Here is a 12,706-nt window from a genome sequence, read left to right on the forward strand (position 1 = left end):
TAAATTTCACCTGTAGTAAAGATGATTAAAGATCAGTTTGAGTGTGTACAGAGCTGATGATGATGCTGAAGCTGCTGTCTGTGGTTCGCTTTATCATTTTAATAATAAAGATTAAGGACTTGTTCAAAATGCCTCTTTGGGTGATGTGATGAAGGACACTGCAGCATCCCTACTGACACACACACACACAACAACAACAACAACACACACGGGCTTACTTTATTGATCACATTTGTACTTAAACAGATAGACAGACAGCCATATGGACAAACAGACAGAGAGACAGACAGAAAGACAGACAGACCCCACAGAGAGAAAGACAGAGAAATACATGATCGTTTTTCTCTCAGCAGTGGAGTAAAGTGGATTTGTGAGTTACAAATAATTTCAACTGTCCACTAGGTGGCAGTAAGTGATTTCTCTCTCTCTCTCTCTCTCTCTCTCTCTCTCATTCTCTCTCTCACACACACACTCTCCCTCTCTCTTGCTCTCTCTCGCTCTCACACACACCAGTCTTCACACTGCTTTATTAGATCTGTACAGGACTTTATTATTCACAGTTCACACTCAGGAACACACACAGAGTGTATAACAGCCACGACTATAACATCATCATCATAATCATTATTAAATATTATTAATATTATTATTATAGCATTGCTGTATTCAGTGTGTTCATCTCATCATTTCATCCTTAATGTCACCAACGAGCTGTAATTAGTGCAGATTATGAACTCCTCATTAACACTGTGTTCAGGTTCTGTGACATTACACAATATTAATACAAACACACACTTCTGTAACCACCACCACCACCACCACCATCATCATCATCATCACCATCGTCACTATGTTCATGGAATAGTCCTCACACATACACGTGTGTGTGTGTGTGTGTGTATGTGTGTGTGTGCGCGTAGGTGGGTGGTTGGGATGATGGGGGCGGGGTTTAACCAGGAAACGACTGATCATATTTCACAATCAACAACCTATATATACACACATACAGTGTAGTGTTGAACTATAATGCTGTATAATTAAAGCAGTATTTATATCAGCTGAAGAAGTGAACAATGGTGGCGTCACATGATCAAGTCTGTGATTGGCTGGATACAAGGAAGCTCCACCTCCCTACTGAAAGGGTTGGGGTGTGGGATAGCAGTGAGGTCTTACACCCCAGAGTGACGTCTAGTCCAAAAAATATGGTGTAATATATTTGTTTGTGTGTTTGTGTGTGTGTGTGTGTGTATGTGTGTGTGAGAGAGAGGTGTTGAGTCAATCAGTAACTGTAGAGAGCTCTCACACGGCAGAGGTGTGTGTGTTTTTGTGGCGCGTGATGAAGGGAGAGGCGGTACTGATACAGCCGCATGCCGCCGTCAGCCCGAGGCACGCCCACCCACACAACACCGACCAACCAAATCCATGATCCACGTCGCCCGGGAGACCGTAGATAAAGGGGGGGTTTCGGGAGAGGTCATAGGTCACGCTAGAGGCGTAGGTGCACAAGGAGATGGTGCAGAAGATCCCTGCAGCAAATAGGAACATTGAACCATATGTGTGTGTGTGTGTGTGTGTGTGTGTGTGTGTGTGTGTATATATGTGTATGTGTACCTGACATTAGGAACAGTAGTCCTGATACATGCTGCGTGAGCTTCTCCTCCCAGAAAAATCCGACTGCAGAGACGACGGAGCCACAGAGCAGCACAGCAGCAGCCATTCCCATAAAGCCCGCCGTTATTCTTCTAAGATCTACACTCACACACACACACACACACACACAGAGCGTCTCCATGACTTCCGCCCACACTGTGAGAGATCACACGTTATTTCCAGCAGCTCTGATAATAATAACGCTGTATAATTAACACTATGTGTGTGTGAGACGGTGTGTGTGATGGTGTGTAACCGAAACATACGGGACACCGGTTCAACATCACACACCACATTTACAATAAATCCCTAATTCATCTGTAGTCAACAAGGAAAAATCACACACCCATCATAAATATTCTTCATCGTTTCTGCCGTGATTTCTGCCAAGTCCTGTTCAGGAGCTGCTGCAGTGGAAACCAGCGCTCTACAGGATGTGACTGTGGGAGGATTACTGAAGGTCAACTGAGACGAAACCACAAAAACACTCACCTCCTTCCAGATAATCACAACCTTCCGGACTGTCAACCTCACAGCATTCTCACAATCATTTCAGCTTTTTACTATTTCATTTATTTACACTTTTTTTTAAGTCTGTGCAGGTCGTTTTAATAAGCTGAACGTGACGCTTAGATAGAAATGAAACGCGTGCGTAACCTGAATCTGAACATGAGGAACTTTCCCTCCCCTGTGTAAATATTCACACAACTTGTGAAATTCGATTCGATTCTAATCTTCTCCGTGAGCCGGAGAAGAGACAATTTTAAGATTATTTATCACCACTGAATCGTGTTCTACATAAATGATCAAATTTAAGCACAGTAAGAATATTATTTTTCTTCAGAAGTTTTCTGAACAGGAAATAACCGATAGGAATGTAGGTAGAAACGTATAACTCTGTAATGGTTAGCATAACGTTGTTTAGATGCTAGCAATCCAAGAGTTGTCTGTTGATCTAATTAAGAAATCCAATCAGGTCTGATAACATGGCTAATCTACAGAAAACTACAGTAATGTGTCAGATGCATAAAAAAAAGATATTAAACATCTGGATTAAAACCCATGAGATGCATTACCATGAAAGGAAAACAGGGCCAAGCATGGAACCCTGGGGTACACCGCTGTGAGAACAGCAGCAGGGATCATATCACCGTTACAATAAAGACAAATATAAATACTGAAGTGCTGTCCAGATACACTGAACTACTGAATAATTCATTAATCCTGTTCATGAAAATATTACTATTTGGGTGTAAATTCAGAGTTTAGTGTAGAAGGAGGTGAAATATCTGTTCACAGTCAGTAAATAGAGACAGGAATAAGAGAACGAGTCGCATTTAGCAACAGATTCAACAGACAAAAATCTTTTCAAATATTAGACTAGATTCTCCTAGGCACTAAACAGCACAAATTACAGGTTAATGAAATTCCAACACTCGGATCAGATTTTTTCAGTAAAGGCGCACGTCAACATTTAATCTCGATAAACGTCACACGGCTTCGACAGGAGGCGAAAGCAGCAGTGCGCGTCTAACTAAATCTTTTGGTCCTGAACGTCATGAGAACGGCTAGCCACGCCCCTCTGTCCCACTCAGACACGCCCAGTTGAGTCCCAAAGACACACCCACTTGTCCCACTCTGACAAATCGATGTGTGTGTCAATGTGTGTGTGTGTGTGTGTGTGTGTACATACGTAAGAGGTGCCACTCGTCCTGCTGGATGGTTCTGGTCAGGTTCAGGGGAATGTTCCTGAGTCGAATCGGCTGAGAGAAATGATATTTAACTGCAGTGCAGCGATCTGCAATACCTGCAACACACACACACACACACACACACACACACACAGACACAGTGTTAGTACACATGTAATTTATATGAGATATATAGATTATAAATTGGTCTCCTCAGACCATAACACACTGTGCCACATGGTTTGGAGCGATTTAGTTGGGCTTGGGTGTTTTTTTTGTGAGAAAGGGTTTCCGTCTAGCCACCCTACCCCGTCGCCCAGACATGTGAAGAATACGAGAGAGTGCAGTGACATGCAGAGAGTAATCAGTACTCGTCAAATGTTCCTGCAACTCCTTTAACGTTGCTGTAGGTCTCTCGGCAGCCTCCCCGGTACGTTTTTCTCTTGTCCTTTCCTCAGTTTTGGACCGGCGTCCTGTTCTTGGTGATGTCACTGCGGTGGTCCATTTTCTCCACACCTTGATGATGGTCTTCACGGTGTTCCATAGTACTTCTAAATGTTTTGGAAATTCTTTTATACTCCTCTCCTGATCGATATCTTACGACAGCGAGACCCTGTACATGCTCCGTAAGCTCTTTTATGGTTCATGAAGATGTGAAGAAGAAAATCATACAGAAACAGCTGGACTTTATTTGGGGTTAATCAGAATTATTTCATTGATGACAGCTGTATGATAATGAGATTGACCGTGATTGGTTCATTCTGAGCACAGCCACACCCCCAATTATAAAAGGGTGTGCACACTTATGCAACCAGGTCATTGTAACTTTCTTATTGTTCCCTAAAATGTTTTTAACAGAGGTGTGTAGACATTTTATATCCATTGTAACTCTATCACTTAATACACATGCTCATTCTCTCTCTCTCTTGGATTTTCCAGACAATAAGAGACATCAGCATGAATCATATGTAACTTTGATATGGTGAAGTTTTCTGTAAGGAGACGTTTATGTAACGTGTAAGGAAGGAGTCTCCAGTGTCAGTGCTGGGTAACAGTCAGAGGTTAAGCTGTAACTTTACGTTTTGTGGCATCTTCAGGACAGAGGAGTTTACACTTCTTCACTGTTTCTCACTAACACCACAATCTGCCATTTTCTCTCTTATTAACCTGAAAAGAGAGAATAAAAAGAGGGAATAAAGAGAGGGAATAAAGAGAGGGAATAAAGAGAGAGAGAGAATAAAGAGAGAAAATAAAAAGAGAGAGAGAATAAAGAGAGAGAATATAGAGAGGGAATAAAGAGAGAGGGAATAAAGAGAGAGAATAAAGAGAGGGAATATAGAGAGGGAATAAAGAGAGAGCGAATAAAGAGAGAGTAGAAAGAGAGAGAATAAAGAGAGGGAATAAAGAGGGAGAGAATAAAAAGAGATAACAAGTAGAGGGAATAAGGAGAGAGAGAACAGAGAGAGAATAAAGAGAGAAAAAAGAGAGAGAATAAAGATAGAGAATAGAGAGAGAGAATAAAGAGAAGGAATAAAGAGAGAGAATAAAGAGAGGGAGTAAAGAGAGAATAAAGAGAGAGAATAAAGAGAGAGAGTAAAGAGAGAGAATAAAGAGAGAGAATAAAGAGAGAGAATAAAGATAATAAAGAGAATAAACAGAGTAAAGAGAGAGAAAAGAGAGAGAATAAAGAGAGAGAATAAAGAGAGGGAATAAAGAGAGAGTATAAAGAGAGAGAATAAAGAGAGGGAATAAAGAGAGGGAATAAAGAGAGAGAATAAAGAGAGAGTAAAGAGAGAGAATAAAGAGAGAGAATAAAGAGAGAGAGTAAAGAGAGAGAATAAAGAGAGAGAATAAAGAGAGAGTATAAAGAGAGTAAAGAGAGAGTATAAAGAGAGAGAATAAAGAGAGAGAATAAAGAGAGAGAATAAAGAGAGAGAATAAAGAGAGGGAATAAAGAGAGAGAATAAAGAGAGGGAGTAAAGAGAGAGAATAAAGAGAGAATAAAGAGAGAGAGTAAAGAGAGAGAATAAAGAGAGAGAATAAAGAGAATAAAGAGAATAAAGAGAGTAAAGAGAGAGAAAAGAGAGAGAATAAAGAGAGAGAATAAAGAGAGGGAATAAAGAGAGAGAATAAAGAGAGAGAATAAAGAGAGAGTAAAGAGAGAGAATAAAGAGAGAGAATAAAGAGAGTAAAGAGAGAGTATAAAGAGAGAGTATAAAGAGAGTAAAGAGAGAGTATAAAGAGAGAGAATAAAGAGAGAGTATAAAGAGAGAGAATAAAGAGAGAGAATAAAGAGAGGGAATAAAGAGAGAGTATAAAGAGAGAGTATAAAGAGAGAGAATAAAGAGAGAGTAAAGAGAGAGAATAAAGAGAGAGAATAAAGAGAGAGTATAAAGAGAGAGTATAAAGAGAGAGAATAAAGAGAGAGTAAAGAGAGAGAATAAAGAGAGAGAATAAAGAGAGAGTATAAAGAGAGAGTATAAAGAGAGAGAATAAAGAGAGAGAATAAAGAGAGAGTATAAAGAGAGAGAATAAAGAGAGAGAATAAAGAGAGTAAAGAGAGAGAATAAAGAGAGAGAATAAAGAGAGAGAATAAAGAGAGAGTATAAAGGGAGTAAAGAGAGAGAATAAAGAGAGAGAATAAAGAGAGAGAATAAAGAGAGTAAAGAGAGAGAATAAAGAGAGAGAATAAAGAGAGAGAATAAAGAGAGAGTATAAAGGGAGTAAAGAGAGAGAATAAAGAGAGAGAATAAAGAGAGAGAATAAAGAGAGGGAATAAAGAGAGTAAAGAGAGAGAATAAAGAGAGAGAATAAAGAGAGAGAGAGTAAAGAGAGAGAATAAAGAGAGAGAATAAAGAGAGAGAATAAAGAGAGAGAATAAAGAGAGTAAAGAGAGAGTATAAAGAGAGAGAATAAAGAGAGAGTATAAAGAGAGGGAATAAAGAGAGTAAAGAGAGAGTATAAAGAGAGAATAAAGAGAGGGAATAAAGAGAGGGAATAAAGAGAGAGTAAAGAGAGAGAATAAAGAGAGTAAAGAGAGAGAAAAGAGAGAGAATAAAGAGAGAGTATAAAGAGAGAGAATAAAGAGAGTAAAGAGAGAGAATAAAGAGAGAGTATAAAGAGAGAGAATAAAGAGAGAGAATAAAGAGAGTAAAGAGAGAGAATAAAGAGAGAGTATAAAGAGAGAGAATAAAGAGAGAGAATAAAGAGAGTAAAGAGAGAGAGTAAAGAGAGAGAATAAAGAGAGAGTATAAAGAGAGAGAATAAAGAGAGAGAATAAAGAGAGAGTATAAAGAGAGAGAATAAAGAGAGAGAATAAAGAGAGTAAAGAGAGAGAATAAAGAGAGAGAATAAAGAGAGAGAATAAAGAGAGGGAATAAAGAGAGTAAAGAGAGAGAATAAAGAGAGAGTATAAAGAGAGAGAATAAAGAGAGAGAATAAAGAGAGTAAAGAGAGAGAGTAAAGAGAGAGAATAAAGAGAGAGTATAAAGAGAGAGAATAAAGAGAGAGAATAAAGAGAGAGTATAAAGAGAGAGAATAAAGAGAGAGAATAAAGAGAGTAAAGAGAGAGAATAAAGAGAGAGAATAAAGAGAGAGAATAAAGAGAGGGAATAAAGAGAGTAAAGAGAGAGAATAAAGAGAGAGAATAAAGAGAGAGAATAAAGAGAGAGTATAAAGGGAGTAAAGAGAGAGAATAAAGAGAGAGAATAAAGAGAGAGAATAAAGAGAGTAAAGAGAGAGAATAAAGAGAGAGAATAAAGAGAGAGAATAAAGAGAGAGAATAAAGAGAGGGAATAAAGAGAGTAAAGAGAGAGAATAAAGAGAGAGAATAAAGAGAGTAAAGAGAGAGAATAAAGAGAGAGAATAAAGAGAGAGAATAAAGAGAGAGAATAAAGAGAGTAAAGAGAGAGAATAAAGAGAGAGAATAAAGAGAGTAAAGAGAGAGTATAAAGAGAGAGAATAAAGAGAGAGTATAAAGAGAGGGAATAAAGAGAGTAAAGAGAGAGTATAAAGAGAGAATAAAGAGAGGGAATAAAGAGAGGGAATAAAGAGAGGGAATAAAGAGAGAGTAAAGAGAGAGAATAAAGAGAGTAAAGAGAGAGAATAAAGATAGAGAATAAAGAGAGAGAATAAAGAGAGAATAAAGAGAGAATAAAGAGAGAGAGTAAAGAGAGAGTATAAAGAGAGTAAAGAGAGAGAGTAAAGAGAGAGAAAAGAGAGAGAATAAAGAGAGAGAATAAAGAGAGAGAATAAAGAGAGAATAAAGAGAGAGAATAAAGAGAGAGAGTAAAGAGAGAGTATAAAGAGAGAGAATAAAGAGAGAGTATAAAGAGAGAGAATAAAGAGAGAGAGTAAAGAGAGAGTATAAAGAGAGAGAATAAAGAGAGAGAGTAAAGAGAGAGTATAAAGAGAGAGAATAAAGAGAGAGTATAAAGAGAGAGAGTAAAGAGAGTAAAGAGAGAGAGTAAAGAGAGAGTATAAAGAGAGTGAATAGCGAGAGGGATGGTGAGGGAATGAGTGTTTATAGCTGCTGTAACGTAAGCGAGAACAGGAACTCACTTATTTGACGTCAAATGAAACTATAAATTGATAAAAAGTACAACCTTTTTTAAAAAACGAGGACATGCTGTTAGAGAAAAATAATCAACTTCTTCAGGATGGTAACACTAACTCCACTTCATCACCCCACCCCATCACACACACACACACACACACACACACACACACACACACACACACAGAGCGGTTATTACTTACATTTACATTACAGGTGGTGCAGATCCTGTTTCACGTGTAACAGTGTGTGTAGTGTGAAAGAGTAGAGTGTGAGTGTGTAGTGTGAGAGTAGAGTGTGAGTGTGTAGTGTGCGTATGTGTGTGTGTGTGTGTGTGTGTGTGTGTGTGTGTGTAGCTGCTGAAGGTCGACAGGACTCTGTGAGTGACTCTGCACATCTCCATCTTTAATCCAGGGTCATCTCATCAACATAATCTATATCGACTTTCTCCTGTCACCTTCACCATTCAGCTCCAAAACCAACACACACACACACACACACACACACACACACACACACACACACACTAAACACAGCCATGTGCAACAATATTTAATGTAATTATTTTATAGTTATATTTAATGTTGTAGAACGTCTGTGAAGCGAGTTAGTTCCTGTTGTCACTTGTGTTATAGCAGCTATAGACACTCGTTCAAGTTAATAAGACAAAAAATAAACGCAGCTAGTTACACGTGTTAGCGAGAAACCGCAAAGAAGTGTAAACTCCTCTGTCCTGAAGATGTCGGAAAACTTCTCCCAACTTCTCCTGAAACGTCTCCTTACAGAAAACTTCACCAGTGTGTTTATGTGGAGCGTGCGCTGTACACGTCCCTGTGAACGAGCCGTTACTATAGAAACCGTAACGTATCAGAACGAGCGCGTTAATTATATATAAACCTGCGATGTGCGGCCGCGCTACTGTCTGAGCCACCGTTCTGGAAAACTAATCAACACCTCCTGACCAATCGGAATCCATAACTCAGCAGCGCTGTGGTATAAATATAAATATCTTTCTTTGATATACACACCGACTCGTTGTCATGAAGACATGAAACAACTCTCAGTGTGAAACGTTTCAGATCTACACACTGAGCTCACTTTGTTCTAAATACTGTTTTTTTTTTTTTTTTTCTCAGTACTTCAGTATGAAACTGATTTTGGGGCGGAGCTATGCATGAACTCGGATTGTGATGTCACAAAAGAAACTCCACAACTTACGAACCCATCAAATCCAATATGTGAACTATTATATGTGGAAACATTTAGCCGTAGAACTGGCGTGATAAGCTGATAAAGATGGTGGTTGTCATGGTAACACTGTCATGTAGTTACTGAAATCCTTCTTCTGTTCCTAAGGTGAGCTAGTTTACGAGTTAGCCAAGTTAGTGATGTTCAGCCATTAGGGATGACAGGGTGACACTGGGGTGTACTGATATTTGCATATCGTGTATATTCATACATAGACTTTGTTAACGAGGGTGAATGTATGTACATTTTCCCACAGGATTTTACTCAAACTGAATATTCTGTGTACATTATTAGCCTACGTTTACATTTTATCCTGGTGCACTTTAAATAACATAATGGATGTTTTTATTGTTTCTAAACTGAAAACATTGTGGTTTTGTGTGTAAAGTGTGTATCAGAACACAGCTCACATTCAAGTCGTTGCTCCATGTGTGTACTGTATGCGGTGTAATAAGTGTAGTGCATTAGCATGATGCTAACAGTGGGGTTACCCTTTGAAATGAGCCGGTCGATGTCTGGGTCCACGCCCCGGAAGTAGCATTTCCGCCACAGCCCGGAGTGCGTGGGGAAGAGCGGGCGGCCGCACTCGGTCTCCAGGATGCCCATGCCCAGAATCGCCCTCCAGTTCTCCAGCAGCTCCTCCTCGCGACTCCCGACGTGAATCGGTTTCATGAGAGCCACGCTGTTCCGGCGCGAGCCCCCGGTTCCGCCCCCGCCTCCGCTCCCGGTACTGTCCACCAGCGGCAGGTGATAGATGGGCATCTCCCGGTTCTTCTGGTCATTAGACTCGGCTCCGTACCGGTCGCAGTTCCGCTTGTGCCTGCGCGTGTCCGTTTCGTACCAGTGGTCCGTGAAGATGGCGGTGACGAGCAGCACGAGCGCGAGGACGCTCATGCAAAAGCTCGCCGCCGTCACGAGAGACCGTTTCTCCATGGTGCGAACATCAGCGCGCGCTCACCGAAAACCGGCCATCATTCTCTCTCTCTCTCTCTCTCTCTCTCTCTCTCTCTCTGCCTGTCTGCCCGTCCTCCTCAGTGCGCGTGCTGATTAAAGCATCCTTTTCTCTCTCTCTTCCGTTTATTTGAGTCCGCAGACCTCGCTCTGTTTTTCCTCCCCGTGACCTCCGCGCTGCTGAATACGCTGCCTCTGCGTCTCTCTCTCTCTCTCTCTCTCTCTCTCAGTCTCGTGAGTGTGCTTGTATGTGAGCGGTGAGAAGAATCGGTTCTCTCTCTATTCCTCTCTCTCTCCCTTTTTTTTAACCGAATCTTCTACAGTGAATCAGGAGAATCGATTCCCAAACCTGTCATGTGTATCTCGACGAGATTTATCTCCAAAGAGGTATTATAAAGTTTTATATAGAACCCTACAACACTCAGGTAGAACCCGTTTACCCACGTGAACTCTCCAGTAACCTTATTAAAGCGTGTAACACATCTTATAGCTAATAAACACACAACTAATTGGCCATTAAATAAGGATCGGCTCGCCTCGCCTAATCTTCCCCCAGAATTAGGTTACCTGAGCAGGTCAAGGTGTGGGAGTACGCACTTACAACGAAGTGTGAAACCTTTCAAAGAATCTGTGTAAAATAATCAAAAATGACTAACATCATCAATGACACGTCTACTCATTAAATTGCTTGGATTGATAAATATTACCGTGAGCACCTGCGTAGCCCCGACCCTTAATTAAATTTTTTAAAAATTACCATTAGTGTTATTTTTTTCCCCCCACAAAGTCATATCTACAGAATCAGAATCAGTGTGTGAGTGCAGTGTAAACATGTTAACACCACTCTGTAGAGTTCTACACATCTCTCTCTCTCTCTCTGTGTGTGTGTGTGTGAGCGCTGAATCACATTCACTGCTTTGACTCATTCATACCTGGTTTGCTCGAACGAATCGACTCTTTCGAGCGAGTGATCAATAGGGTCGGTGAGCGCGCGCTGCGTGTACGGTGCAGTCTGCGCGCTCTGCTCTCCTCTTCAGCTTCCCCTCCTGTAGATGTGATGATCATAGTTAGAGTTTTACTCCCTCTATGTGTCTGTGTCCTTTTCATTCGGGTCATGGGGGTAATTATTTTTGGTTCATTTAGTGGGGCGGGGGGGGGGGGGGGGGGGTTGGGGGTTAAGCAACGCACACACTGCCATCCTGTTTATACGATGCCAACAGTAGCGCTGGGTGTGTCGCGCGCGACTGAAACTCCAACCTCGAATTCAGACAGAAATCGCCTCATCAGCACCGCAGTGTGTGTGTGTGTGTGTGTGTGTGTGTGTGTGAGAGAGAGAGAGAGAGAGAGAGAGAGAGCACTACAACACGTCTACGCGTGCGGTCTGCGCTGAAAACACAGCGGTAAACACTCATCTGTTCAGCTCCCTTAATGCATAAATAAATCATAACCTGCTCTCAGAGATGTAATCAAGCGCTCCGGACCCGCCCTCATTGCTTTGCTCAGTCTCTGTGTGTGTGTGCGTGTGTGTGTGTGTGTTACACGGTGAGACAGACGCAACACCGGAAGTGCTGTATTGAAGTTTTTGGTTAATTCACTGTGGGTTCTCCTTTGGGTTCTCATGTAGGTTCTCCTGCGGGACCAGTGGGTTATCTGTGGTCACAGTGTGTGTGTTTATTCAGTGTAGTACTCAGATAAGCAGAAATAAAACACACACACACACACACACACACACACACACACACACAGTGTCTTAAGTAATTATACTATTACATGAGTGTAGTGAATGATTAGAGCTGTTCTGATCCGATACTGGGTGCTGGGAATCAGACAGATACTGGTCTGAAACACTGGACTGGTGTTGGATCAGATCTTGTGACAATGATTAATGAAACAGATAAAGTTCACTGTTAAGATCAGAATCAGATTAGTATAAATCAGATTAGTATCTGATCAGTATCAGATTAGTATAAGAACAGTACTGGATCAGTATCAGGTATTGTCACTAATGATATTGTTGTCATCACTAATAGCAAAAGTGGGTCTGTGTTTTTGTATTTTGGAAAATATTCTTTCTTTCTTCCCTTCACTTCCCCTCCCCTCTTCCCTTCCCTTTCCCTTTCCTTCCCTTTTCCATCCCTTTCCCTTCACTTTCCCTTCACTTCCCTTCCCTTCCACTTACCTTCCTTTTCCCTTTCCCTTCCCCTTCACTTCCATTTCCCTTCCCTTTCAGTTCACTTCCCCTTACCTTCCACTTCCCCTCCCTTTCCCTTCCCCTTCACTTTCCCTTTCCTTCCCTTTTCCGTCCCTTTCCCTTCACTTTCCCTTCACTTCCCTTCCCTTCCCCTTCCCCTTCACTTCCATTTCCCTTCCCTTCCCTTCCCCTTATCTTCCCTTTCCCTTCCCTTCCCTTCCACTTACCTTCCTTTTCCCTTTCCCTTCCCCTTCACTTCCATTTCCCTTCCCTTTCAGTTCACTTCCCCTTACCTTCCACTTCCCCTCCCTTTCCCTTCCCCTTCACTTTCCCTTTCCTTCCCTTTTCCGTCCCTTTCCCTTCACTTTCCCTTCACTTCCCTTCCCTTCCCCTTCCCCTTCACTTCCATTTCCCTTCCCT

General features: G+C 41.2%; 1 protein-coding gene across 1 annotated transcript; it reads right to left on the minus strand.

The window, feature by feature from the left end:
- Nucleotides 1–19: 19 nt before the first annotated feature.
- Nucleotides 20–10,779, minus strand: tmem178a (transmembrane protein 178a). Its single transcript, XM_053616675.1, has 4 exons — nt 9,636–10,779; nt 3,344–3,457; nt 1,612–1,749; nt 20–1,526 (listed from the first exon to the last, which is right to left on the minus strand). The coding sequence occupies exons 1-4, from the start codon at nt 10,075–10,077 to the stop codon at nt 1,300–1,302; spliced, it is 921 nt and encodes a 306-aa protein (XP_053472650.1). The 5' UTR covers nt 10,078–10,779; the 3' UTR covers nt 20–1,299.
- Between the last annotated feature and the right edge of the window lie 1,927 nt (nt 10,780–12,706).

Source organism: Ictalurus furcatus, chromosome 27 (assembly GCF_023375685.1).
Source record: "Ictalurus furcatus strain D&B chromosome 27, Billie_1.0, whole genome shotgun sequence".
NCBI classification, from domain to species: domain Eukaryota; kingdom Metazoa; phylum Chordata; class Actinopteri; order Siluriformes; family Ictaluridae; genus Ictalurus; species Ictalurus furcatus.

Excerpts from the sequence above, each read along its gene's own strand:
- tmem178a (XM_053616675.1), bottom strand. The coding sequence starts at position 10,077 with ATGGAGAAACGGTCTCTCGTGACGGCGGCGAGCTTTTGCATGAGCGTC. Across the intron at positions 3,458-9,635 it reads CGACCGGCTCATTTCAAAGG|GTATTGCAGATCGCTGCACT; the intron begins GTAACCCCACTG and ends TGTGTGTTGCAG. Across the intron at positions 1,750-3,343 it reads GGACGAGTGGCACCTCTTAC|ATCTTAGAAGAATAACGGCG; the intron begins GTATGTACACAC and ends GTGTGAGTGTAG.